The sequence below is a fragment of the Lepus europaeus genome, chromosome 1, assembly GCF_033115175.1.
Source record: "Lepus europaeus isolate LE1 chromosome 1, mLepTim1.pri, whole genome shotgun sequence".
NCBI classification, from domain to species: domain Eukaryota; kingdom Metazoa; phylum Chordata; class Mammalia; order Lagomorpha; family Leporidae; genus Lepus; species Lepus europaeus.
Genome location: NC_084827.1, coordinates 115,911,318 through 115,937,185, shown reverse-complemented (window position 1 = coordinate 115,937,185; position 25,868 = coordinate 115,911,318). Strand labels below are relative to the sequence as shown.

At 46.4% G+C, this 25,868-nt stretch overlaps 1 protein-coding gene across 4 annotated transcripts in view; it reads right to left on the bottom strand.

Moving 5' to 3' along the window:
- The window catches only part of RAPGEF4 (Rap guanine nucleotide exchange factor 4), a 328,711-nt gene that overhangs the window by 24,627 nt on the left and 278,216 nt on the right, over positions 1-25,868 (bottom strand). For all 4 annotated transcript variants that reach the window (XM_062187806.1, XM_062187808.1, XM_062187815.1 and 1 more), the window contains 6 exons: positions 10,855-11,005; positions 8,618-8,706; positions 7,867-7,897; positions 7,604-7,682; positions 6,409-6,555; positions 4,651-4,748 (listed from right to left, as the gene is read on the bottom strand). In XM_062187806.1, the coding sequence (XP_062043790.1) occupies positions 4,651-4,748; positions 6,409-6,555; positions 7,604-7,682; positions 7,867-7,897; positions 8,618-8,706; positions 10,855-11,005 (595 nt within the window). The remainder of the gene's footprint in view (positions 1-4,650; positions 4,749-6,408; positions 6,556-7,603; positions 7,683-7,866; positions 7,898-8,617; positions 8,707-10,854; positions 11,006-25,868) is intronic.

The window sequence follows — 25,868 nt, the reverse complement described above, 5'->3', positions numbered from 1 at the left end:
GCACAGCTCCGGCCGTTGTGGCTAATTGGGGAGTGAATCAATGGATAGAAGACCTCTCTCTCTCTGCCTCTACTCTCTCTCTGTGTGTAACTGCCTTTCAAATAAAATAAATAAATCTTTGAAAAGAAGTACTAGTATTAAACAAGTTCCACCGTCACCTTCATCATCATCACTCTCACCTCTGTGTTCTATAAGTGGCCACGGCACCCTGGCACGTCCAGAGATGATGTGTCCAGGATGTAAGTGCTCCCTGCCTTTGAAAGTCTCCAGTCTCAAAGAGCCCTCTGAGCAGCAAGCACAGCACTGTCACTTGCACCTACTAAGGGACAGAAACACCTCACTCCCAGGTATATGGAGACACAGGAGAGGGACGGGAGGAGACTTTTTTGAAAGTTACTGAGTATTTGGGATGAATGTAGGACTTGAAAAGATTCTGGCAGAAAGAAGCTGGCCAACACGGGGGTGGGGGTGTTCAGAAAAGCTGGGCTTTCCCTGAGCTTTGAGGGTGGTCCTGGTGTAAGCTGAAGGGTGGCAAAGGAGGTAGGAGATGGAGAAGCTGCCAAGAGATTTGCGGGGTAGCAACACGGAGCCCAGAGCGGGCAAGCAGACACACTGTCAGGAAGTCTCCTAGTACCAGATTAGGAGTTTGGGCTTTATAACAGAACAGATGATGATGAGGCTGGTGTCAGTTTTAGACAGAGACCCTCCTAATGTGGACTTGGATCGACTCTCCAGTCTCTTGGATGTCTGTCTCCAGTCCTGGGGTTGTAACGGGGGTCATCACCCCAGGCTTGGTAAGAGGGTAAGATGGGACTCATTCGAGTGAACACAGCACCTGGCATGCAGGAGCTCGCCTCTCCCGATGAGTTCACTTTCTGGGAGGGCTACAGCAACGCAGGATCAGCACAACGCCTGCATGTCAGAGCGAAATACAGGAGTTCCTGTCTCACTGCCTGCACTGGACAGACAACAGAGAAGAAACAGGATGATTCGCAAGTTTTAAGATTTAGGTAAGTGACCTGAAGCTCACAAGCAAGCAGCTTTTTGGAAACAAACAAGAGGAAGGGTTTCAAGCAGGCTAGGTCTTTGGTGGAAGAGTTGGTGAAGCTTTTAACTTCCTGGTCTTTGGTTACCCTCTCAGGACCAAACTGGCTCTCGAGTCTTCTATCCTCTTGTAGCTGCTCCTTGAGCCCCTCCCAACTCGATTCCTGGGCTCACTCCTTCATCAGCCTACTTCCCTGTCACATCCCTAGAGACTCTATGGCCTTCCCATAGAGAGGAGGAATGAACCCAATGACTGCCAGGAAGATTCCAACATGCAGAAATATGCAGGCCGGCGCCGTGGCTCACTAGGCTAATCCTCTGCCTGTGGTGCTGGCACCCCGGGTTCTAGTCCCGGCTGGGGAGCCGGTTCTGTCCCGGTTGCTCCTCTTCCAGTCCAGCTCTCTGCTGTGGCCTGGGAAGGCAGTGGAGGATGGCCCAAGTGCTTCGGCACTGCGCCTGTATGGGAGACCAGGAGGAGGCACCTGGCTCCTGGCTTCGGATCAGCACAGTGCGCTGGCCGTGGCAGCCATTTGGGGGGTGAACCAACAGAAAGGAAGACCTTTCTCTCTCTCTCTCTCTTACTGTCTAAGAAAGAAAGAAATATGCAAAGTGGCTTTAGCCGTGGGTGCTGGGCCACTGCTCCTGCCTCACTGAGCAAGCATCAGAGAGACTGGTTGAAGCCCCACTTGTATTGGAGTGGGTGGGGCTCATCAAGCCTCCCTCCCCCTTGGCAAAGGGCAGGCTGACCTCTTCTTCCGTGAGCCCAGTGATGAGGCTCTCTGAGCCTCAAAGGGTACTGCTCCCTCTAACACAGGGATTTCCATGGTGACTAGGGCCCTGAAGGATTCTACACTCTGAGTTATCCCTGCGGCGATGTCCTACGGGAGACACACAGCACTTAACTCAGATTGCTGGGAACCCTGCCTGCACACGGACACAGAACTCCATGGATTCCCTCCCTGCCCCTTTGGAGACATGACTCCTGTGCTAGGGCTGGAGAGCGGTGCTTGGGAGACCAGCTCTGCTGCCTTCCCATTTTCCAGGCGTGGCAGGATGTGCTGTCAGCGACACAGAGGTGGCATCTGTTGGCCGCACCGCGGCAGCGCCCGTGTCTTGTGCTCACACGCTGTCCCTCTCATTCTGCAGTGGCCCCTGTCACACCGGCTTCTCCCTGACTGCATACAAGAGCAGTGCACCAGGGGCTCCCTGAGGTATGAGGCCTGCGGTGGATTGGCTGAGGCCACCCCAGAGCCAGAGCCATCCTCCACGCCCGGATCATTGTACAAGTTACTAAATCAAAGTCTCAGGAACTAGTGGATAGATAGAAGTGGAACCAAATTACAGATCCATGGGATTTTACTGGAAGTTGTTGAGCACTCACATTGACATTTGAATAAAATGTCCAAGGGTAACATTACCAACAAAAGTCCTTAGCTTTGAGCAGAAGCGGCTGCCAATCAGCTCATTCCAGACAAGGCAGTTAACATGAAACCATGTTCTGATCCAGGCTGCTGGGTTATTCTCATCTCCCTACCTGGACTGTAGTTGTGGCAAGGACAGAGGACCCACGGCACTTGACCTTGTGTCATACAGGAGCTAGCCCAGTGCAAAGCAGACCCCGCCAAAGCACCTGCTGGGGGATCCAAGGGTTTGGCAATGTCCAATATTGCAAAGTCATGCTCAGGGCCCCTGCCTACAAGGGCTGTCTTTAGAACGCCGGAGAAGGGGCTCTATGGAGGAAAGGCCCTGAGGCACAGTGGGTAACAGGATGCTGGCAGAGAAGAAGTTCATGTCCAGGGGACTTGCACTAGAGCAAATTCCTTCCAACCACTCAGGCCTTAAAATGGAAGACAAGCAAGGACTAAGAACTTAGAAGGCTGTAGGATTGTGTGCAAATAAACAGAGGCTTAAAAAGTTAGGATCTGCCCCCTAGGGAGCTGGCTGGAGTCCACACTGCCTATCTATACACGGCGCTCCCCACTGCGGCCCAGAGCCAGCTGGCAAGGGAGCCCCTGCCCGCCGTGCTGCGCAGTCCACACGTCACATCCAGCGGCGCCCTCCCGCGGGCGGCAGCCGCACCCCTCCCAGGAGAGGGCAGCGGTGCTCAGTGACAACCTGTTTTTTTTTTTTTTTTTCTTTTTAATCCTTCAACGGTGGGAGATAGTGTAGAAAGCAATGGTTCAAAAATAGTCGAAAGGGCTCTGAGCCATGTCCGATCCCACAGCACTAGGGCTGAGGAAGGCGAGGCTGCAGGAGAGAGGCCGAATCAGGGAAGTGAGAGCCACACGGCCGAGGTGCTCCGTGCGCCAACTCACACAGTGTACAAATCCATGCCGCTGCCCTGCGGTGTCCACGCGTGCTCTCTTCACGCCAGAAACCCAGGGTCTCAAGGAGGAAAAAGAGCCCTACAAAGTCCAGGGAGTGGAATCAGGATTTCCCTGAAAGGCCTGACTGGTTGAACTGGAAAACTATTCATGGGTCGTTCCGGTAGCCAAAGTGCCTTCTGGAAAGTGGGTGCAGGTTACTTGATTATATTCTTTATCTGACAGGCAGAGTGGATAGTGAGAGAGAGAGAGACAGACAGAGAGAAAGGTCTTCCTTTTTGCCGTTGGTTCACCCTCCAATGGCCGCTGCGGCTGGCGCATCTCACTGATCCGAAGCCAGGAGCCAGGTGCTTCTCCTGGTCTCCCATGGGGTGCAGGGCCCAAGCACTTGGGCCATCCTCCACTGCACTCCTGGACCACAGCAGAGAGCTGGACTGGAAGAGGAGCAACCGGGACAGAATCCGGCGCCCCAACCGGGACTAGAACCCCGTGTGCCGGTGCCGCAAGGCGGAGGATTAGCCTGTTAAGCCACGGCGCCGGCCACAAAACCATTTTGAAATCCGCACATGGTGTTTCCTAATCGGCATTTGCAAGGACTTCCTGAATATCCTTCAGACGCGTGACTTCCCTTGTGCTGCACTTCTCTGAGCGGAGAAGCCCAAGGGCTCTGTGCCAAGGTTGAGGGCACAGGGCCTTCGCCTTCCGCTCTGGCCCCGTGGCTGTTCCAAGGTATTTCAGTAGCTACACACCACCCTCCCTAATGTGTATAGCATAAATACAAACGAACCTTCTACCTGCAGAAGAGAGCAGTTAACTCACTTGTTAGTGTGGGCCCATCAGTCCTTTACGGCAAACCGTGTGGCCTGAAAGTGCTTTGAAGATTTAGGGAATGAGTCTGTTCTCGAATTTCCTACACATTTTCTATACTCCCCTGATAAATAGCATTTTTAAAAAAATGACTTGCGTCCTGGTCTAACTATTCCGACTTTTAATGTGAATATTTAAACTGCGGACATTTCAACGGGGTGAAGTTCAGCTCAGAGTGCTGAAAGCTGAACGATGCCCTCATAGCAGTGCCACTGCGCTGATTTCCACGAAAGAAAAAGCCAAAGCTCAGAGCATCTCCAGGGAACACCTGAGGCTTACCTAAGAGAACCTAGAAAGAGGAAAAGCCAAGGCGCATTTACGATTTTTCAGCCACGGGGTTTGTGACCGCACAATGCAGCTTAAGACAAGTTTTGCTGATTGCAGACGCTGCTCCGCGGAGGCCGTCCGCACCTACCAGTGAATCGAACTGCTCCCGCGGGCAGGCAAACAGGCGGCCGTTAATGGTGAGCGTGGTAAACACGGAAACATCATTAGGCTTGAGCACCACCTTTTCTGTGAACATACAAAGCAGGAGATTGCCCATTAAATACATCTGAGATTTGCTGCACTGCCCTAATCACACCAACAAATTGCCAGCTCAGTGAATTGCTGGGACACGCAGAGGGACTGCATAAAACACAGGGCTGGAGGGACCCACTGAATAAAAAAGACACAGCTCTCACACAGCCACGTGAAACCCAGATGCCATCAGAGATGACCACAGAGCAGCAACGGACACACCCGAGGGTCGGTTCACCCAGTTATGGCTGCAGCCACAACTATACAGCATGACCGCATTTGCTATGTATAACAACTTATGTTTCTAGGTAGCAATAGCACCCAGCACACTGGAGACAGAGAGATGACTTTTAGACAATTTAGGGGTTTTCTGAGGTCCCACATGGTTTCAATGCAAACTGTATTTTTTTCCCGCTTATTCTCTAATTTGGAAGGCAACAGTACTAACTAGATGAAGCCTCCTTCCACATTCTACAAATTAGCTCATTCAATAAATATTTACGCAGCATATACTACGCGCCAGACTCTGTGCCAGGCACTGGGGAAAACAGAGGGAGAAAAATTCCTGTCCAACATGCACGTCCATCCCCTTGAGCAAGGCAGACAGGAAACAGGGTGAGGAGGAAGAGGTCGGGAGTGGAAGGGGCTAGGAAGTAATGATACAGGGAGAAGCTGGCGTTTTAGAAAGCGCATCAGAGTTAGGGATGGGGGAAGCCTTGGCGAGGCCCTGAAGTGTGGGTAAAGACGTAAAGGAAGTGAGGGAGGCACCAGGGAGCTATCAGCATCGAAGACAGACATCCCGGGCCTGTGCAACTGGGACAGAATGGAAGGGATCCTGGGACTCCACGAGGCACTTTAGCATCCTATCCCCCTGGATAGGGACTCACTTGCCTTAAAACAGGCTCATCTGTCTGAAGGACTCCGCCCCACCCCCAGGGCATGGAATCATTTCCGGAGATGTCACTTCCCTCCAGTTTCTTGCTGAGCGGGCATTCCTAAAGCTCCTGCCAGCGTGGACTGTAGCTGCGTATTTACTGGCTACCTGCTCCCTGGCGAGCAATGTGGTAACCCATCCTCTCCTGTCTCAGGCACACAAAGGCCAGTGCAGAGAGCCGACGACTAAATGGCATTTCAGGATAACACAGAGTGATCAAGGCCAGCGAAAGGGAGGGTCAGCATCCCTCCTGTCATCGGATGTAGCTGGGCTCCTGCCCCCTCCACTGACTGAGGAGGGAATCGCTGTTAGTGGGAAAAGACCAGCCTGGGACCACTTCCCGTTTCAGAATTGTAGAAAGCAGGAGCCTTTGGCTGGTCAAGGCAGAGTCTCCCTTAGGGTGCACATTGTCAGGGCTTCAAGTCCTAGAGCTCTCGGTTCAAGTTCACACAGAAAGAACTCCAGGCTGGCATGCACCCAGAGTCTCCAGCTCCAGCTGCCTCGGATGCATTGCTTCACCTCCCTCTGATTCAGAGCACCTCCAGGACAGAGGCAACAAGACACCCACCCAGGCCCCTTCTGTTGTTCTCTGGAGTGCACACAGCCCCAGGCCATCTTTCTGGGTCGGCCTGCAGTGGCTTTGTAAGCCCTCACCTGGTTTCTGTTTGAATGGGATGTCCCATTTTCTAAAAAGCCCCAAATCCTAATAAAGGCTGTTACCTCCCCCAGAGCTCATCTTGACGATGATCAGGCCTTCCCCGGAGCCCAGTTTGTCGGCCACTGCACTGATGACTTCCTTCACCGAGGCGGCCACCGGCACCCGGATGGTGGTGTAGGTGTGGTCCAAGCAATAGACCTTAAACAGAACTAGGCAAAGGCAGTCAGAGTGGGGTAAGTTGGTCTTAGAGTTCTTAAGAAAACCACATGTTATGCAAAATGTTTACTCTACCTCCCAAATTTGCACCATCTTGTCATTCTCACCTATTTGCTCACACCTACGCCCAGGCCTGCCACTTCTAACACTGCTCCCCTTAGCACTGGCCCAGAACAGGTGTACAAATGGTTGCCAACCCCAGTCACCAGAACGACAGAGAATTTGTGGACAGCCCAGAAATAGGTCATGGGAAAAAATGAGAAGTGTCTTTAGGCCAGTGTTCTGGGTCTGCCTTGAGCATTTTTTGGTCACAAGAAGTAGAGGATCATTACACCCTGGGCTGTTGATGGGATGACCACTGCCCTGCAGGACAATGTGAGGCGGACATTAATCTCTGCAAGCAGGAGAGCTTCTGCCCAGGCCTTAGCGGCTGCTGCCATTGCTACTCCTTCGCTTCACTGGTCTGTGTGCTTTGGGGCTGGGCCACACAAGTTCTGATGTATGTCGCTCAACAGACCTACATGTGGTACCCACAGGCTCACCTCTGATCGCATAAACCTGGGAATCAGTTGCAACTACTGTGATTCCTAGGGTGTGAGGGCCTCCTAAATGACAAGATTCATTTGTGGCTTAACATGAAAATGTTATCACTATTATGAGGATGGCTGTGGGTTGCAAACCTTTGGAGAAATCTTAGATGGCTGAAAAACTAAAACCAGAACATTCACCTCCTAGACGGTGGCTGAGGCAGCTGCTCAGGGCAGGAGTGCTCTCCCAGGCTAGATGCCCCGGGTTCTACAGCACCAGCTCCTTTCCCACCAGCCTTAACACCTGGGCCTGACGCCATCCACATTCCCCTCCAGAAAGGGTGGCAGCCAGGGAGAGGTAGAACTGGGGAAGCATGGACAAGTTCCTCCGCACCAGGTATTCTCGCAACGCAAAAGGGCACCTCCGACCAAGGCGATTCTGTGGGTCCGTGGTGCCACTTCCCGTGGGGAAGATTTCACTGGGATGCACTGGGAGTCGGAAGAAAATTCTCACCCTCATCAGAGCCGCGGATGGGCTGGCGCTTCTGGCTTCTCTCATCGCTCGTGTTGAACTGTTGCAGAAGAACTTTGTGCTGCAAAAATAGGCAGTACAGCAAGTGCCATGAGGGATAGGGACCAGGGTGGGCTAGCAACTCACCGAGAAGGCGTCTGAGAGCGAGCAGAGGCCCATGTTTGTGTATCACAACACACATAGGCTACTTCTGGAGCACGGACTCTCCAGGGCGCAAGGAGGAAATCCAAATCCATGCCACTTACTTTCTTTTGTGGAGCTTTTGCATCTTCTGAGCTACGGGAAATAGAGGAAGCACATCGTTTAATACCATGGGGACGGCTGTTTTCCGCTGCATCGTGTGTGTATGACTTTCATCTGTCGGTACAGAGTGTAATCACAGGGTCCCTCCAGCAGGCAACGTGAGCCTCTGTGTTCTAAGAGACCAAAGCACGCAGGGACAGCAGAGATTTGCATGCGTGTCCGAGGCTGGTCCCTGGCAAAGCCCATGCGACAACCCAGGGTTTCTGCCTTTGCCAGTCTCTCCAGCCGCAGGCTCCCTCTTGAGGATTTAATGGCTAACTCAAGTGGCAGTGTATGAATCCTTCTGTTCTCAAAAGAGGACACAAGTGTCAGGACCAGCTTTGGTGGTGGGAAGTGAACTTTAATTGTAAGGAATTGCCTTCAAATTGTCTTTCATTGCCCCTGTCCATTTCCTTGCTGAATTTCTGCTTTGAACTGAAGGGACCCCAATATCATGAGTGGGGCTCCCCAAAGGAGGGTCTTGCTCCCCAGACTTTCCCTTGGCAGCCCACCCATGCTGAGTGCAGCCAACAGGATCTCAGTCCTTCTGTGCACCTGGGCTGAGAGTACCGTGTTTGCCCTGGGCCCCGTCCACTTGAATCAGAACACAGCGTGGCTGCGGAAAGCCCAGCTTTAACCTCTGCACAAACAAAGGACTTTGGGGAGATGGTTCAGTGTCGGGCAGGGACGGCCCGAGACCCAGCCCTTCCTTACATTTGCTTGACGATCTTCTCCAGTTCTGGAAGTTGCTCCTTCAGGGTGGCAATGACCCGGGCATCATCAGACACAGACACGTAAAACTCCTGCAATTGGCAAAGGTCACAAGCTTTTCATGAGAGCTGCAAAAGGTGCATGCTACTGTGAGGGCAGCAAAGATGTGCTCCAGTGTCATCAGCCCCCGACGGCCCAGACCGCAGGGAAAGAGGCAAGAAGAAAATGCTACAGTATGTCTCAATTCAAAACTGCAAATGAGAGAAAGTTCTAGAACTAGACAACGGAGATGCTGATACAGCATTGCAAATGAAATGAATGTCTTTCATTAAAAGCATGCATTTAACACGTGGTTCAAATGGCACATTTTATGTTAGAGATTCTTCCATTTTACCACAGTGAAAAATCCCCCCCCAGAAAATTAAATTGCAATTATTAAATTGCAAGTGATCTATTTATATAAGACTCAATGGAATGCAATGCTCTAGAATAGGGAATTTCATAATTTATGCTTCAAGATAACTTTCTTACCTCCATTTTTTTTTTCAGGGAAATTCTGGTACTTATTTGTAATATTATTTTAATATTTACATCTACCCCTAGTGTGGTTAGTTGTTGGTGGCAAAAACTCAGGCATGGTCTTTCACACTGTTCTGAATCGGTGCTGAGTGTGTGCCACCAACTCAGGCCTCCTTGCCTGGCAGTGCCCGGTCCTGACCACCCAGCTGCAGCAAGTGCGCCCGGCATTGCATGGGAACGCTGGCCTCCAGACAATGAAAATGACCGCCGCCACTTGGGGTCAGCCACGGAAAGGGCCCACGCTCAATGGACAGAGGCCGTAGGTCAACATAGGACCTCAAGCTCCTGTGATCCCTCCCATTCTCACAGCACTTCACCCCCAGCCTTGAGAGACCCTGGTTGACCTGCCTCACCCCTCAGCTTGAGAAATCAATGGTCTACAAAGGAGCGAGGGGGTTCCTTTTGGATGACTCATTGTACAACTTTGGGTTGATAAAGTTGGCCACGGAAGCCACCTTGCACAGAAGCCAGGACCTTGTCTAAGTGTAGGGGAGCGGGGAGTACAGCACATTCTGCCCCTACCGTCTGTGGTTTTGCTTTCCTGTGATTTCAGTTACCTGCAGGCAATTGTGGTCCGAAAATATTAAACAGAAAATTCTAGAAATAAGCACTTCGTCATTCTTAAATTGGACACTGTTCAGAGTAGTGCTGAGAAATCTCTCATCAGCCTATCCCGTCCTGCCTGGGATGTGAATTGGCCCTTTATCCAGCATGTCCACACTGTCAGCCCCCTGCCCCATGGCAGTTGGGAGAGAGAGATGACATTCACGCCACTGTAATCAAAGTACATTGTTAGAATTTTTCTTTTATTATTACTGCTATTAATCTCTTATTGTGCCTAATTTATAAATTAAACTTTATCGTGGGCATGTATGTATAGGAAAAAGCAGGGTATAGACAGGGTTTGGTACCATGCAAGGTTTCCATGAGGAGTCTTTGTAAAAATCCCCACAGATAAAGGGGGGCCCCTTTAATCAAAGATTCACTGTCAAGGCCAGTGCTGTACTGTGGAGCAAGAGCAGGGCAGCTGCGCTTACAGCAGTGTTTGCAGAGTAAATGACGCCCTTTAGAACTACCTCGCAGCCTCCCAAGTCCTGTTCCAGTGACTCCTCAATAAAACCATCTGCCTCACTCCACTCACTTATCTAACAACCCCACATTTAGGAACATAGCAAGGACATACCCAGCTGCACAGAATTGTTCACTACACCAAAATCCCATGAAGGTGAAAACTGGCCAACACGACAAGAGCAAATAAATACACCTGTGGCACAGCTACCCAATGAAATTGAGTAACTGGGAAATTTTTTCTCTTATAAAGACTTTACTGATATGGAAAAAAAAATCCTTTTGTAAGGATTAGGTAGAAAAAAGCAGCCTGTGGGATGATGGATTCTATGTGATTCTAACTACAGGAAACACTCAAAAGGAAAAAAGCATAGACGAAAATACATTAAAATGCGACCAGTTACCGAACTAGAGCTACAGGATAATGGGTGATGCTTTCCTTTCCTTTTCTTAAAGCACCTCTCTGGTGAATGAAGATACTAACAAAGCCTAGAATGCACAATGACGTTCCCCCAGGAAGCTGCTGTGCCTATGGCTAGGTTCCTGCACGGCAGGACCACAGTATATTCTTGGAAGGAAGGACCCCCACGTACCTCCAGGAAAGCCACGGCCACGTCATCTTCTTGAAGGAGGTCTCCGTACGTGGCAGCCCACTGGAGAACCAGGCGGATGACTCGCCTCTTGTTGTTGAGGGCATAATCCATTTTCTCCTGTTCCGTACCTTGAGAAGGCTGTGCATGGTAAGTGCCCAGGAGTCAAGGAAGATATTCAGCCATTGCACACGCACTGCATGATGCTACTGGCAAAGACAGAGTGACAGAGGCCAGCTTCGGAAAGCCAGCCTTCTAAAAGGATGCAATTTCACTCTCAAGATAAACTCCACATAAAGTGTCTGCACCAAACGCATACGAACCTTCCCTAACTCCTGTTGACTTTGACCTGACAGTTGACAGGTAATTAGACTTTCATTGACTTCCACGTGGACTTGAGCGTTGACAAAGAATCTTGCTATGCCTGGCTCCGGCTCTCATTCCCTGCCTGTCTCCATCTTGCCATTTGCCTCTCTGGGCGATCATGTCTCTTGCTGTCGCTAGTATATGGGTGCCTTGCCACCTCTTGTTTCCCATAATTCTGTCCACATCTCTGTAATGCTCTTCATCCTATGCATTTCTGGGGAAGCCTTCCAAGTGGACATCTAGGCCTGCTGGGACCATGACTGATACAAACAGGGCATGGGTAAGCAGGCAAGGCTAGAGGAAGAGGAAGTTCCTGCTATGTCAATCCTCTGACAAAGGCTTTAGACATGCCCACCATGCTTTTTACTCTTGCCTACAGCCACAACCTACCTCCTTGTTAGCTTGTGCCTCGCCGTCTTAGTTATAAGCCCCTGAAGGCTTGGTATCACATATTATTTGTCTTATATTCTACCATGCCTACCACAGTGACTTTCATCTAGAATTTTTATTTTATTCATTAGTGCAACCAACATCTGATGCCTACTATGTGCCAAGAATAAAAGTCCCTGCTCTGGTTGGCATTCTTGGATGAATTACAATAGGCAGAATATACTGGGTGATGCAGAAATATTTTAGATTAGACATGCAACTCATTTTTTTCAGTGATTTAGAGTAGTTCATGTTATAGCCAGCTAGTTCATGATCAACTTAACCCTTCAGAACTTACACTGCAACTCACATTCAATGTATCTCAGTTCAACTCTAGTTTATGGTCTTGGGATGAAGGTGGCATTCCCTTCCTCCAAGGGAGCAAACAGACACTAACAGGGTATAAAAGGGCAGGACTATGTAGCAAGAGTGCCCAGTGGGTGAGTCCAAGACTCCAGCTAGTTTTGTTGCCATTATACAACCCCTTGGGCCTGACAGCTAGCGACAAGACTGGCCATGCCTTCGCTTACACGATGACTTGAAAGGCATTGTGGAAAACGGCCTCATGGCAGTGCTATGCTTGAGAGTGCACCCAGCAAAGGGCCTTTTCTAAAAGAACTATAAATAATCATGACCAAGGTAAATGACAGAACCTTAAAGCAAAGGTTTACTGCATGTAAATGGTTTGCAAAATGGCTTTCATAAATTGAGCACGAGATTCATAAAAAAGAAAATTGCTCAACCTGTATTGCTACAATTCTCGCTGAGCTTACAATAAAAAAAGAAGAAAGATCACTTTATGTGGAAATTATTTCTTTTCTGATTAACCCCTTGGTCTCTTGCTTGTATGCTTACAATGCGTTTTTCCTTTCTAAAGAGCTGCAGTGCTGAGCACTACATCTTTTTTTTTTTAAGATTATTTATTTATTTATTTGACAGGTAGAGTTACAGACAGCGAGAGGGAGAGACAGAGAGAAAGGTCTTCCTTCCGTTGGTTCATCCCCCAAATGGCCACTACGGCCGGAGCTATGCCGATCGGAAGCCAGGAGCCAGGTGCTTCCTCCTGGTCTCCCACGTGGGTACGGGCGCCCAAGCACTTAGGCCATCCTCCACTGCCTTCCCGGGCCACAGCAGAAAGCTGGACTGGAAGAGGAGCAGCCTAGAACCCAGCACCCATATGGGATTCTGGAACTGCAGGCGGAGGATTAGCCAAATGAGCCACGGCGCCGGCCCCTGAGGACCACATCTTACGGCCACTTTTTAAGAAAGTGAAGAGCAGCACAGTCAGGCACATGGTGGGACCAAGGAAATAATTTTCAACTGCCTGAAAAATATAGATTGGTTCACGCGAGAGTTAGAGGAGCTGGGTTCGAGTCCTCCCATTGCTAGCACCAAGCATTCTGATTCTTGGTAAGCCACTTAGCTGTAGACCTCCACGTGCTCAGCTGTGAAATGAGGAGGTGATATGAAATAATTCCCAAACTCTATTGGAACTACGACAACACTAAAGCAAGGTGGATCTAAAGAGAAACGATAAACTGCCTTCCATATGGCTGTCTTCTGCTTAACTGTGTGGTAACCTGCAAGTGTGGTGCTATGGTTTGCTGATGGTTTGTCCACACCAAAAGTCATGTCAAGGCTTAATTCTTGAATGTGGCAGTCAGAAGTGGGGCCTTGAAGAAGGATGGTTGCTTTTCTCACGAGACTAGATTAGTTCTCTTGGGAATGCATTAGTTCTTGTGAAGGCCTGGTGTTTTTCAAAATATTTATTAATGAAATTCTTTATTAATTTTATTCATTAATAAATAAGAGATTGAGTTAGAGATCTTCCATCAGCTGGTTCACTCCCCAAATGCCCACAACAGCCATGGGCTAGGCCAGACCCAAGCAGGGAGCCAGGAACACCATCCTGGTCCTCCATATGGATGGCAGGAACCCAAGTACTTGGGCCATCCTCTGCTGCCTTCCCAGGTGCATTAGCAGGAAGCTAGATTGGAAGCAGAGCAGCAGTGACTCTAACTAGTACTCTAATATGGGATGCCAGTGTTACATGGGGAAACTTAACCCACTGGGCCACAATGCTGGCCCCTGAAGGCAGGTGGTTATAAGGAGGTCAGCCCCATTGTTACGTCCCTTATTAGGCCAGCACCCCTTGGCTTTCTAGTTTTCTGTCATGCACAGGGCAACAAAGTTCTCCCCAGCAACCGAACAAATATGGCCATCCCATCTTAGATTTTTAGCCTTCGGAGCTGTGAGCTAACTAAACCTCTTTTCTTTATGAATTACCCAGTCTCAAGCATTCTGATAAAGCAACAAAGAGTGGATTAAGACAGTGGAAACTTGGTGTGTATCAGGCTTTGGCAGGGACTACCTTTTTATTCTCATGGCATAGGAGAAAGTAAGAGTGGCTAAGGTGGGAGGCATGGGTAGGGGCTGAGGACAGCCAGCCTTGACACCTCCATAAGGCAGTGAAAATTCTGAAGCCGGAAGAGAATGAATTTTAAAGCCCTTGCTTCCTGAGCCAGTAATGTCAGCCGCCCCATACACCCTGGTACCATTGTTGGTCACGTCCACCATCCTCACACAGACACTTCAAGTCTAGCATGCTTCTTTTTCTATATTGAAGTGATAATGCATGTGGAAGCCAATCTTTCTGATGACCCCACCCTATAAGACAATGTGCCAATTTAAGTTTGGATTATGTCATATCCATTTTGAAAGACTGTCACACTGTAGCCTAGGTTATCATATAAATTTACATCTTAAAAACATCTTGTTGCACTTGCAGTATGAGTACAGTTTGAATCACTCAAAGGTGATGATGTCACTTAGAAGAAACAAAAGCTTTCATTGAGCTTGTATATAAAAGGTGAGCACTCAGCTTAAATTCAGGAAAATAACCCCAAGATGTAAATAAGCCCAATGTAGTAATGTGGTTTTTACAAGGTAAATATATCTTCAAATAAATTACTTCACTTTTCAAAAACAATGTACATCCAAGTGTTTGACAAGTAGCAGGCTAATGAAACTATTCAAAGTGACTCACCAATTAGTAAGAGATACTCTAGGTGGGGCACAGTGTGAGGAGCTGGGAATGCAGTGGGCACCTTTCCTACCCACCTGGAACATTCCACTGGATTATATGTTGAAAGAGAGAGATGAGATAGTACAGAGAGAGAGAGAGAATCTTTCCAACTTGTATAAGGTTGACATGGTTTGCAGTATCAAATTGGCATCACGTGACTATAATCCTAATGTTCCTTGACTTGAACTCAAAGAAACAATGCTTATTCTTGTGTTTCACATATAGTAATATCTGCAGCATCCTTGTGGCTAATCTCTAAGATCACGAGAAAGGATAATTAAATCTATATTGTATACATGGGCAGGATAAAGATTTTTATTGTCATCTTCCCTGTTGTAGGCATTTGTCTTTTGTCCACTGCACAAAACAGAATACACAGTTGGAAAGATTACAATAATACCATTTTGAGCATGTGTAGAGCTTTATAATTTATAAAATGTGTTCAATGTGCTCATATGAACATATAATACTATCTACAAATATAACGAGGAGATAGTCAGAGATGCAGAAACTGGGGTTGAGAGAGAAGAGATATACCCGAGAGTGCTGAGGGGAGTGAATGGCACGGTTTTCAATATAGACAAACTCTTTCCATCCCAAACAGGGGCCACAGTGACTACACATTAATACTGAGGCTCACGAAATTTTTAAGAATAATTGCACCTGGGGAGCAAAAATCCTAATGAGAAAGAGATTTCTGTTTTTCTTCTCCTTCTGAAGTTCCAGGTTTTGCTCTGATGTAGCATGTTGAGTATCTAAGCCAGGGCTGAGTACCCCCTGTCTTTCAATAACTCCACAGCCTCTTGGGAGATGGACTTGACCAAGCCCAGAGGGACTAGAAGGCATTTGCTTCCTTTTGTCATGAAAGGAAAAATTTCTTCCTTCTGAAAAAATAAAAAGAACTGACTGATGCCACAAAGTCTTGCCTTCTCCCTCACAAATGTTTATTTACTAAGATGGAGGTAAGGGTAAGACTTCCTTTATAGTTGAATGCTGGAATCTGCTCAAGGATTCTCTCCCTCCACCAGTAACACCCTGCCCCACTCCTGAACTGCCTGCTGAATGGGCTTCGTAAGGGACACAGAGAAGACTTTGTATGGCATCGATCATAGCAGAAGTGGCCACAGGCGATGCACTGGGGCTGCTGTTTATTCCCCTAACTGCCTCCCCAGGCATTTAGGAGAATGATATGACTTCCGGTTTTTATGTAACTCGTATGAAAATGGTAGGGGGGTAGGAATCCTGTTTCCTTCAGGTAGCAAAGAATAAAGACTATTCAGTCAGATCCCTTGTCCCAATATGAGATAAAAGATGCAACTGCAAAGAATAATATTTCAAATACAGTATGTTCATAAATTGAAACACAACAGGAAGGTTGAGGAAAACATGTGTACATGAAACTGGAATAATGCATTACCCATGTGATGGAGAAAGTCCCATGGGAAATAAAATCTAACTTTTTTTACAGGGGAATAACAATTTAGAAAGCAATATCAATGAGTTAGTACCATGAACATAAGGGATATTTAACATTGGAAAAGCATTCATTGAAATATATACTTGGCTGGGGCTGGGGCTGGGGCTGGCGCTGTGGTGTAGCGGGTTAAGCCACCGCCTGCAATGCCGGTATCCCATATGGGTGCCTGTTGGAGACTGGCTGCTCCACTTCCAATCCAGCTCTCTGCTATGGCCTGGGGAAGCAGTAGAACATGGTCCAAGCCCTTGGGCCCCTGCACCCACGTGAGACACCTGGAAGAAGCTCCTGGCTTCGGATCAGCGCAGCTCCGGCCGTTGCAGCCATCTGGGGAAAGAACCAGCGGATGGAAGACCTCTCTCTCTTTCTCACTCTGCCTCTCCTTCTCTCTCTGTGTAACTCCGACTTTCAATAAAATAAATAAATCTTTTTTTAAAAAGAATATATACTTGGCTAATGTTTATGCAACTAGCAGATAAGAAAACAATTTTGTCCCATGAGCAGAAAATACATGAACTGAATAAGACTCCTGACACATGACAGTTGGTCTCACTGCTACTCAGCAAATACCATCAAATCTACTGAATATTCAAATTCTAACCTGAAGTTTCTCTTATAATACATTCGACTCACCACCCAGGAGCATTAAGTCAAAATCCTAGACAGCTGGAGCTGTGTCTTAAACTCATTTTGAATCTCTCCATTTCCTAGCTAAGGATTGGGCATATAGAAAGTTTAACCAAAAAAAACCCTCAAATGTTTGTTGATCGACTGATTGCCTTAAACAATTTAATTGCATTGTTTGGAATGCTAGATAAGTATAATATACTTTTTTCAAAAAAGAAAAATCTTCAAAAAAATCACAGATCTTTAAGACCCTTTATCTAAGCCATCTGAAACCCTATTTTTGGTCAAGATATAAAATAGGTATCAGAGACATGCTCTAAATAAGTTTCTAAGGAACTCAATGTCACCAGGTACACTAAGTTCATGCAAATTCCAAAACATCTGGCATATATCTTATAAACAGAGTCTTTTCATTGTTTCATTTAATCTATAGGACAAACTTGCACAGCATCCAAATCATCATTGAACTGGAGCAGCTCCTTGGGCACTGGGTCCGTGTAGCCGAGGACAGATTGGATCCGTTTGCACTGTGTTCTTTGGGCTGAAAACCAGAAGAGGTGAAGGCCAGAGTGCAGGCTACAGTTTCCCACCGTGCCAATGGCAGGCTTAATATTCCATTGAGTCATTTTCCCCATGCCGGCTCTGCCGTTCAAACACTGTAATTATTTCATATATTTTTACCTAGTTATTATCTTACTCACCACAGGCACCTGTAATTTTTCTGTATTTTTTTTTAACTGCTCATTTACTTATTCTTAATTCAGCTAATAATGGTGCCATGTATTAAAATTATCATGGGGAAAGTAAGTGAAAACCTCCTAGGATGTAGAGGCAGCAGATTCATTACAGCCTACAACAGGGAATAAAATATTATGTATACTTTTTGCAGTAAGTACATGCTAATTATGCAGCTATTTATAAAACACTTATCAACATGCAAACTGATACTCTTCAATGTTGCTGTTTTTTTAAAAACCCTGATTTGCATACAAGATCTCTGCTTGCAGCTGAAAACAAACTTTGGGGGTCATCTGCCCACGGGTGAGACCAAGCTGTTGTACATTCTTTCCATCGTGCTGCCTTGCTGTCATGACAGGACCACAAGAATGGCAATATTTATATGGGGCTTTAAGGTTTATACTGTACTTTCACACACATAACCTCATTTGATCTTCACAAGAACCTGGGAAGGTGGGTAGGGCAAGTCTAATCACCTCTGTTACCCAGAAGGGGCTTGTAGAGGTGAAGGATGATTGCTGCGAAATACAGCTTAAAAGATGCAAGGCTTTATGATGACTTCAGAGCTTTGCTTTTCCCACAAGAATCCGCTGCCCCTTTACGACTTTGCTTGCCTTTGGGGAGCAGCCCAACACCCTGACCACAGGTTCTACTCCTTCCTTGTTGTGGTCTGCTCTTGGGAACGCAAGTGCTGGAATGAGATGACTTTTGATCAGACCCTGGCTTCCCCACTTAGCACTTGTGGATCCCTAGTGAGTTCACGGACTGTTTAGAGCCCTGGCTCCCTCCTCCGCAAACTTCACAGGGTTGTTGTTCAGGATGACATGAGATACTATAAGTAAAACATACAGAACTGTACTACCAACAAGCGAGTTCACTTCCAAAAGGTTCAGGGAAAAGTGAGTTTGTTGCAAAAATCTTTGGCTGTCCATTCAGTTTCTTCATAATACACTGTGTCCATGTATCATACAAAACACTTTTTTGCACCAGAAAGTTTTTTGTACCAAAATAAACTCACACTTTAAATTCCATTTTCCATTTTTCCTCGAACTTTTGGAAGCACCCTGGTATTAAGTACTCAGGACCTCTAAACTAACAGCATGATCACCAGCCCTCCTCTGGAGATCACTTAACTCTCTCTCTCTCTCTTTTTTTTTTTTTTTTAACAAGCAGAGTTAGACAGGGAGAGAGAGAGACAGAGAGAAAGGTCTTCCTTTCCGTTGGTTCACCCCCCAAATGGCCGCCACGGCCAGCGCGCTGTGCTGATCCGAACCCAGGAGCCAGGTGCCTCCTCCTGGTCTCCCATGTGGGTGCAGGGCTCAAGCACTTGGGCCATCCTCCACTGCACTCCCGGGCCACAGCAGAGAGCTGGACTGGAAGAGGAGCAACTGGGACAGAATCCGGCGCCCCAACCGGGACTAGAACCCGAGGTGCCCGCGCTACAGGCGGAGGATTAGCCAAGTGAGCCACCACGCTGGCTAACACTCTCTCAATACACAGTTTGAATTTGTCATCAGACCTGGCACTTCTGGGTTTTACCCTGCAATGCTGGTCCTACAACACAGGCTGTTCAGAGGCTTATGTACATCTGTTTAACTCTGAGGTCACAGGAGCACCTTTGTGCTGTCAGTTTAGTTATCTGCCATTGTGTTGCTCAGAATATTTGTCCTCATTGACTTTCAGAATTCTCTCCCTTTTTTGAGAGAAAAATCTAGAAATATTCCTTGACTTGAACTCAAGGAAGCAATGCAAATGCTTGTGTTTCAGATACAGCAATACCAGCAGCACCCCTGTGGCTAATCTATAGGATCATAAGAAAGGATAATTAAATCTACATTGCTTATATGGGTTAGAATGAAGATTTTTCTTGTCACCTTTCCTACTGTAGACATTTGTCTTTTGTCCACCATAAAAAAACAAAACAAAACAAAACAAAAACAGAATACACAGTTGGAATGATTACAATGATAACATTTCAACATGTGTAGAGCTTTACAATTTATAAAATGTGTTCAATATAGTTCTTGGCTACTCTCTAAGTCTCAAATCAGGGGCTTACACTCACAGCAGAGTAATTAGGACGTGGCCCAACACAGCACACTACTTGGGTTCAAATCTACATCACTTGGGTTCAAAGCCATGTAACTTGAGGGCAGATTACTTAGCTGTTGAATCTAACTTTCCTTCTTGGGAAAAACAGAACTAAAAGAGTACACAGCACGCAGTGTTGATACGAGTTTGAGAAAATATGCATGCAATGCTTTGTGGCATGTCTGATAAGACGTCATTTCCTTCCAAGGGACATAGTATATCCACCTCATCATCAAATCAAACCTTCTCTGTTAGAAATAAACTCTCAAGCTGACTAGCTGCAGAAGGAAACTGCTGACAGTGACATAGGGATCAAACATCCTCCCAATCAAACGGAGGCTACAACAGCAAAATTTGGCTATAATAAAATTTAAGTTGACAGTTTTCCTTAGAAATCCAATGAATATATCTCTGGTTTCATCTAAAGAATATGAATCTGAGGCTATTTCTGTACATTTTTCTTCAACAAGAAAAGCACATTTGGATCAATATTCCCCTTAGAGAGCCCAAGTCGGTTTATTAAGAGAAAACCTTCAGGTCATTTTTACAGAGATACATGATGGAGGCTCTGTCTTTTCAATAAGGGAAACTGTTGTGTTTGTTTCAGTACAGGAATAAAATTAAAAAAAAAAAAAAAGGCTAAGCATTGGTGGCCAATCCATATTCAATTTTTTTCTCTTTGATTCAGGAAACTAATTATTTCCAAATTCAATGCATAAAATTTATGTTGAATACTAAGCCAGAGAACATTAGTATGCTAATAGAAAATATTTTACCAAAGTGACGGCTGTATTGAAATTTCTGTAAGTTTAATTATAAACCATTTTCACTTAAGATTCTTTTAGACGCAGTAAGTCTCCATCCTAAACAACAAAGACTTGTGTTCATTGACATAAGAAAAAAATTCATTGGCAGGGAGAGCTTCAGAATTGGTCCAAATGCTAACGATATTATCACAGACCTCACATTTTCCCTGTCTGCTCATTTCAGCTTCATCCTAGACTGCAATCCCCTCAGTTTATTGCTGACAATTGGGGTTACAGGTTTCCCTTTCCTTCTCTTAAATGCTGAAAGGATTTCTGCACCAAAGTCCAGGAAGCCACTCTGATTTCCAGTGGCCCAGTCTAGCTCGGCCCTGCGATCTGCCAGCCAGTCGTTGGCAAGGGCAGCCCGTTACTCTGAGCAGCGAGGCTCACCAACCAAGATGGCGGGGAGCTTGGGATGTCAGCCCCAAAACCCACTACAAGCCACAGTGACCCCAGTGCTACATAGACTTCCTCCCAGCATCTGCCAGAATGTGTGCCACCCATGGTATCTCCCCTGCATCTGGATTTCTCCCATGGGTCCAGTGAAAGGAAAAATATACCAGTCATTTTTGCCTCACGTTTGGGGAGTGAGTTTTGGAAAGATACAGTAAGTGACGTAAAAAGACTCTGAACCCAGGAGATAAGTTACTAAAAGTCAAAATAATTTTAACTGAGTGGTGATCACTGAGTGAAGTGAATGAGAACCTGTATTTGCATAATTAAGAATAGGGTAGAGTTTATAATCATAAAGCACAAAGTAAAGATAACAGGAGAGGGGCCAGCGTTGTGGCATAGAGGATAAAGCTGCGCCTGTGATGCCGGCATCCCGTATGAGCACGGGTTCAAGTCCCAGCTGCTCTACTTTCAATCCAGCTCCCTACTAATGACCTGGGAAGAGCAGGGGAGGATGACTCAAGTCCTTGGCCCCTGCACCAATGTGGGAGACCCAGAAGAAGCTCTTGCCTCCTGGCGTTGGCCCTGCCATTTGTGGCCATTTGAAGTGTGAACCAACAGATGGAAGATCTCTTTTTCTATCCCTGTAACTATGATTTCAAATAAATAAAAATAAATCTTAAAAAAAAAAAATGGGCCAGCGCTGTGGCGTAGTGGTTAAGGCCACCGCCTGCAGTACTGGCATCCCATATGAGTGCTGGTTCCCATCTCAGCTGCTCCACTTTCAATCCAGCTCTCTGCTATGACCTGAGAAAGCAGTAGAAGATGGCCCAAGTCCTTGGGCCTCTGCACCCTCGTGGGAGACCTGGAAGAAGCTCCTGTCTCCTGGCTTCAGATCGGCGCAGCTCCAGCTGTTGCTGCCAATTTGGGAGTGAACCAACAGATGGAAGACCTCTCTCTCTCTCCTTCTCCTTCTCTCTCTGTGTAACTCTGACTTTCAAATGAATAAATAAATCTTAAAAAAAAAAAACAATAGGAGAGCAATTTGATAATAAACATTCAAAGCAAAGCACTCCCAAATTTATATAATTATACTTTATATAAAGTTATTTGACTATATTCAATTAATACTATATATTTTAATTCATAAATTATAGAATGGTTTCATAAAATTATTAAATGGTAAGATACTTAGTGAGTTCTGCTCTCTTCTCTTTTTGTGATTATTAGAAATTTTGCAATCAGAATGTTTTATTTATTTTATCTTTTTTCAAAAAAAGATTTATTTATTTAATTGAAAGGCAGAGTCACAGAGGGGCAGAGGCAGAGGCAGAGAGAGAGAAGGGGCGGGGGGGCTTCCATCTTGTTGGTTCACTCCCCAAATGGTCGCAATGGCTTGAATCTGTTCCGAAGCCAGGAGCTAGGAGCTTCCTCCAGGTCTCCCACCCAGGTGCAGGGGCCCAAGGATTTAGGCCATCTTCTACTGCTTTTCCAGGCCATAGCGGAGAGCTGGATCAGAAGTGGAGCAGCCAGGACTTGAACCTGCCCATATGGGATGCTGGCACTGTAAGCAGCGGCTTTACCTGCTGTGTCACAGTGCCGGCCCCAATATTTTATTTATTTTTAAATTGAGAGGCAGAGAGACAAAGGGAGAGAGAAAGCTCTCATTGATTGGTTCACTCCCCAAATGACCACAGTGGTCAGGACTGGGCTTAGCTGAAGCTGAGAACTCAACCCAGGTCTCTCAAGTAAGTGACAGAAATCCAATCATCTGAGCCATCACCACTGTCCCCAGGGTGTGTATTAGCCGAACGCTGGAGTCAGGAGCGAGAGGGGAGTCTGGGAACCAGAAACTTCCATCTGGGATGTAGACATCGTAACCACTAAGCTAAATGCCTGCCTGCCCAAGGATGTTTTATGTTTTAAGGAAGGCAATATTTATGGTATGGAAAGACTTTCATAAAATATTTAGTGATACAATATAAGAAATTTCTGTATGATCTCATTTTTGTATTTAAATGTAAGTATATGAATAGAAAAAAGACTAGAAGGACACACAACAAAATGTTGGCAGTAGTTACACTTGAAAGGCAATAGGGTTGTATACAGGCAGTTTTCATTTTCTTTTTAAGACTAAAGGAAAGTGAAACTGAATATTAAATACATATTTGAATAAGATTAGAGAGGCTAGAAATGAAAAGTATAGAAATTGAGCAAATACAATATTTCAATTCACTCTAAAGCATGTGTATTCTTCAGGTCAAAGCACGTCCAGAGTATATCTAGTGAGTGAAATCTCTCTCATTAGCACATAAAAGACCTGATATAGCTGTGAAACAGACCTCGGCCACAGGGAAAGTGCGTGCTAAACACAAAACTGGAAGTGACACACAAAGTAGATTAAGGGCAGGCACAGGCGTTATGAGTTCAAGGTTCAAATCTTTTCCATGTTAGCTAATTACCTCTCTCTAAGCAAATTCTAATTTTTTCATTATTCTAGTTTATTGATTTGGAAAAAAAAAGCAGTGAAAATACTGACTTCTTCATGGGGATGCTATGAAAAATCACAGATGTAGGTGCTTCAAAAACACACTTAGCTAGAGCAACTGACTGTGGAACAGGTTGAGTATTTTACATTCTGTATAACTCTTGTTAAAAGCAGGGGGTTTAACAAACCTGTTCAGTTTTACATTGTGTGTCTTTGTTGCTGTTAAGCAGTTTATCTGTAAGAGGGGACTTCCAAATGTGAATTATATAAAGAATGTGTATTATGAAGAAACTATGCACAGCTTTAGAAATTTTCTGTACCAAAATGAACTTAGTCTTTTAATTTCATTTTCTACAAACTTAAACTTTTTCAGAACTTTATTTGTTTGAAAGGGAGAGAGAGAGAGAGAGAGAGAGAGAGAGAGAGAGAAAGAGAGAGAGAGACACCACACTCACTCCCATCTGCTGGTTCATTCCCCAAATGCCCAAAATAGCCAGAGCTGAGACAGGGTAAAGCTGGGAGCTTCAGACTCAAACCAGGTCACCCAAGTGGGTGGCAGGGACCCAACTGCTCATGTTATCACTGCTGCCTTCTAGGGTGCACACTGGCAGGATGTTGGAATCAGGAATGGAGCTGGGACTCAAACCCAGGCATTCCAGTATGAGATGCAAGTGACACAAGCGGTGTCTTGACTACTACACCAAATGCTCACCCTCCATGACCTTTTTGAAGTGCCGTGGGGTTTGCTATTTTTCTGCCCATCTTCTATTCCTGTTTGCTCTCTCTCCTTTGTAGGCAAGCTGAGTGAAGCAGTCCAGGAAAGTCCTTTGCCATCGTTTGACCAAGATGACAGCAGTGATGCAAGCTGGGCCAGGCTTGCCCAGGGCTTGGGACCGAGGCCAGGGGCAGGGGAGCTCTGGAGAAGATCAGTCCTCTTAGTTCCAACCCTTTAGGCCCCTGTGTAAGGCCCAGGCTCCTCAAGGATTGCCTCAGATCTCTGTGTTATCCCAAATCCTCCTGCTGAATTCCCTTATTCCTAAAGACAGTCACAGGTGGTCTACGTGGCCAGAATGTACCAGAATAACACAGCTTCTGGGGGACGCTTACATCACATCTCCCCGAGAGGAAAGGAGGCTAGAAACTGAGTCCTTAACAGAGCACAGAAACACTGACATGAATAGAGGGCTCTCCAAAAAGTTCATGGAAAATGTGCAATATGAAAAAAGCTATGCTTGGATTTAATTCATTCATGCCAAAATAAACTTACCCTAATTTCATTTTTCCATCAACTTTGTAGAGCACTGTGGTATGGTCTTTGGGGAAACAGTCCTTTCCCTTATTAAGCTTTTTTTTTTTTTTTCAGACTTTATTTATTTGAAAGGCAGAATGAGAGCGAGAGTGAAAGCGAGAGAGAGAAAGAGAGCCATCAGTCTTCCACATACTGATTAACTCTCCAAATGGCCACAACGCCCAGGGCTGGTCCTGGCTTTGGATTAGCTCAGCTGCACCCATTGTGGCCATCTGGGGAGTGAACCAGTGGATCGAAGACTTCTTTCTCTCCCTCTGTCTCTGCTTCTCTGTAACTCTGCCTTTCAAATAAATAAATAAATCTTACAAAGGAAGGAAGGAAGGAAGGAAGGAAGGAAGGAAGGAAGGAAGGAAGGAAGGAAGGAAGAAAAAACTGCTTCTACCACTGCAGAAAGTTCTGTTGGCCAGTCCTCACTGGTCCGCAGGCCCACAGCCCCCTCGGAATCTCGCCCCAGGCCTGTGGTCACATCCTTGAACTCCCCAGGCAAACATGCAGACAGGTGCCCTAAGAGCCATGGCTCATTGGCAAAACTATGAAAATTGAAAAAGCACATTTTCTAGGAGCACATTCAGAAAATCCTGGAGAAGTTTTAGGAAAGAATGATGTCCTACAAAGCACTTTTTTGCATCTCAGCAAATGAGGCCAACTTTGATTTTGGCCAAAGTATCAATAAACATGGGTCATGAAGGTATTGTTAACAAACGTTCTTGCGGGCGCCGCGGCTCACTAGGCTAATCCTCCGCCTTGCGGCGCCGGCACACCGGGTTCTAGTCCCGGTCGGGGCACCGATCCTGTCCCGGTTGCCCCTCTTCCAGGCCAGCTCTCTGCTGTGGCCAGGGAGTGCAGTGGAGGATGGCCCAAGTCCTTGGGTCCTGCACCCCATGGGAGACCAGGATTAGCACCTGGCTCCTGCCATCGGATCAGCGCGGTGCGCCGGCCGCAGCGCGCTACCGCGGCGGCCATTGGAGGGTGAACCAACGGCAAAAGGAAGACCTTTCTCTCTGTCTCTCACTGTCCACTCTGCCTGTCAAAAAAAAAAAAAAAGTTCTTAAGCTCTAATGAAAGGTGATAGAATCATTATAAATTTAAATATGGTTTTAAAGAAATAAGTTGTAAAAAGGAAAAAAAATGAAAAACTCCAAACTTGGGATCCTAAGACCTAGATAATGGTTCCATTTGCTTTGGGTTTGCCACTCCATTTTTTTTTTTTT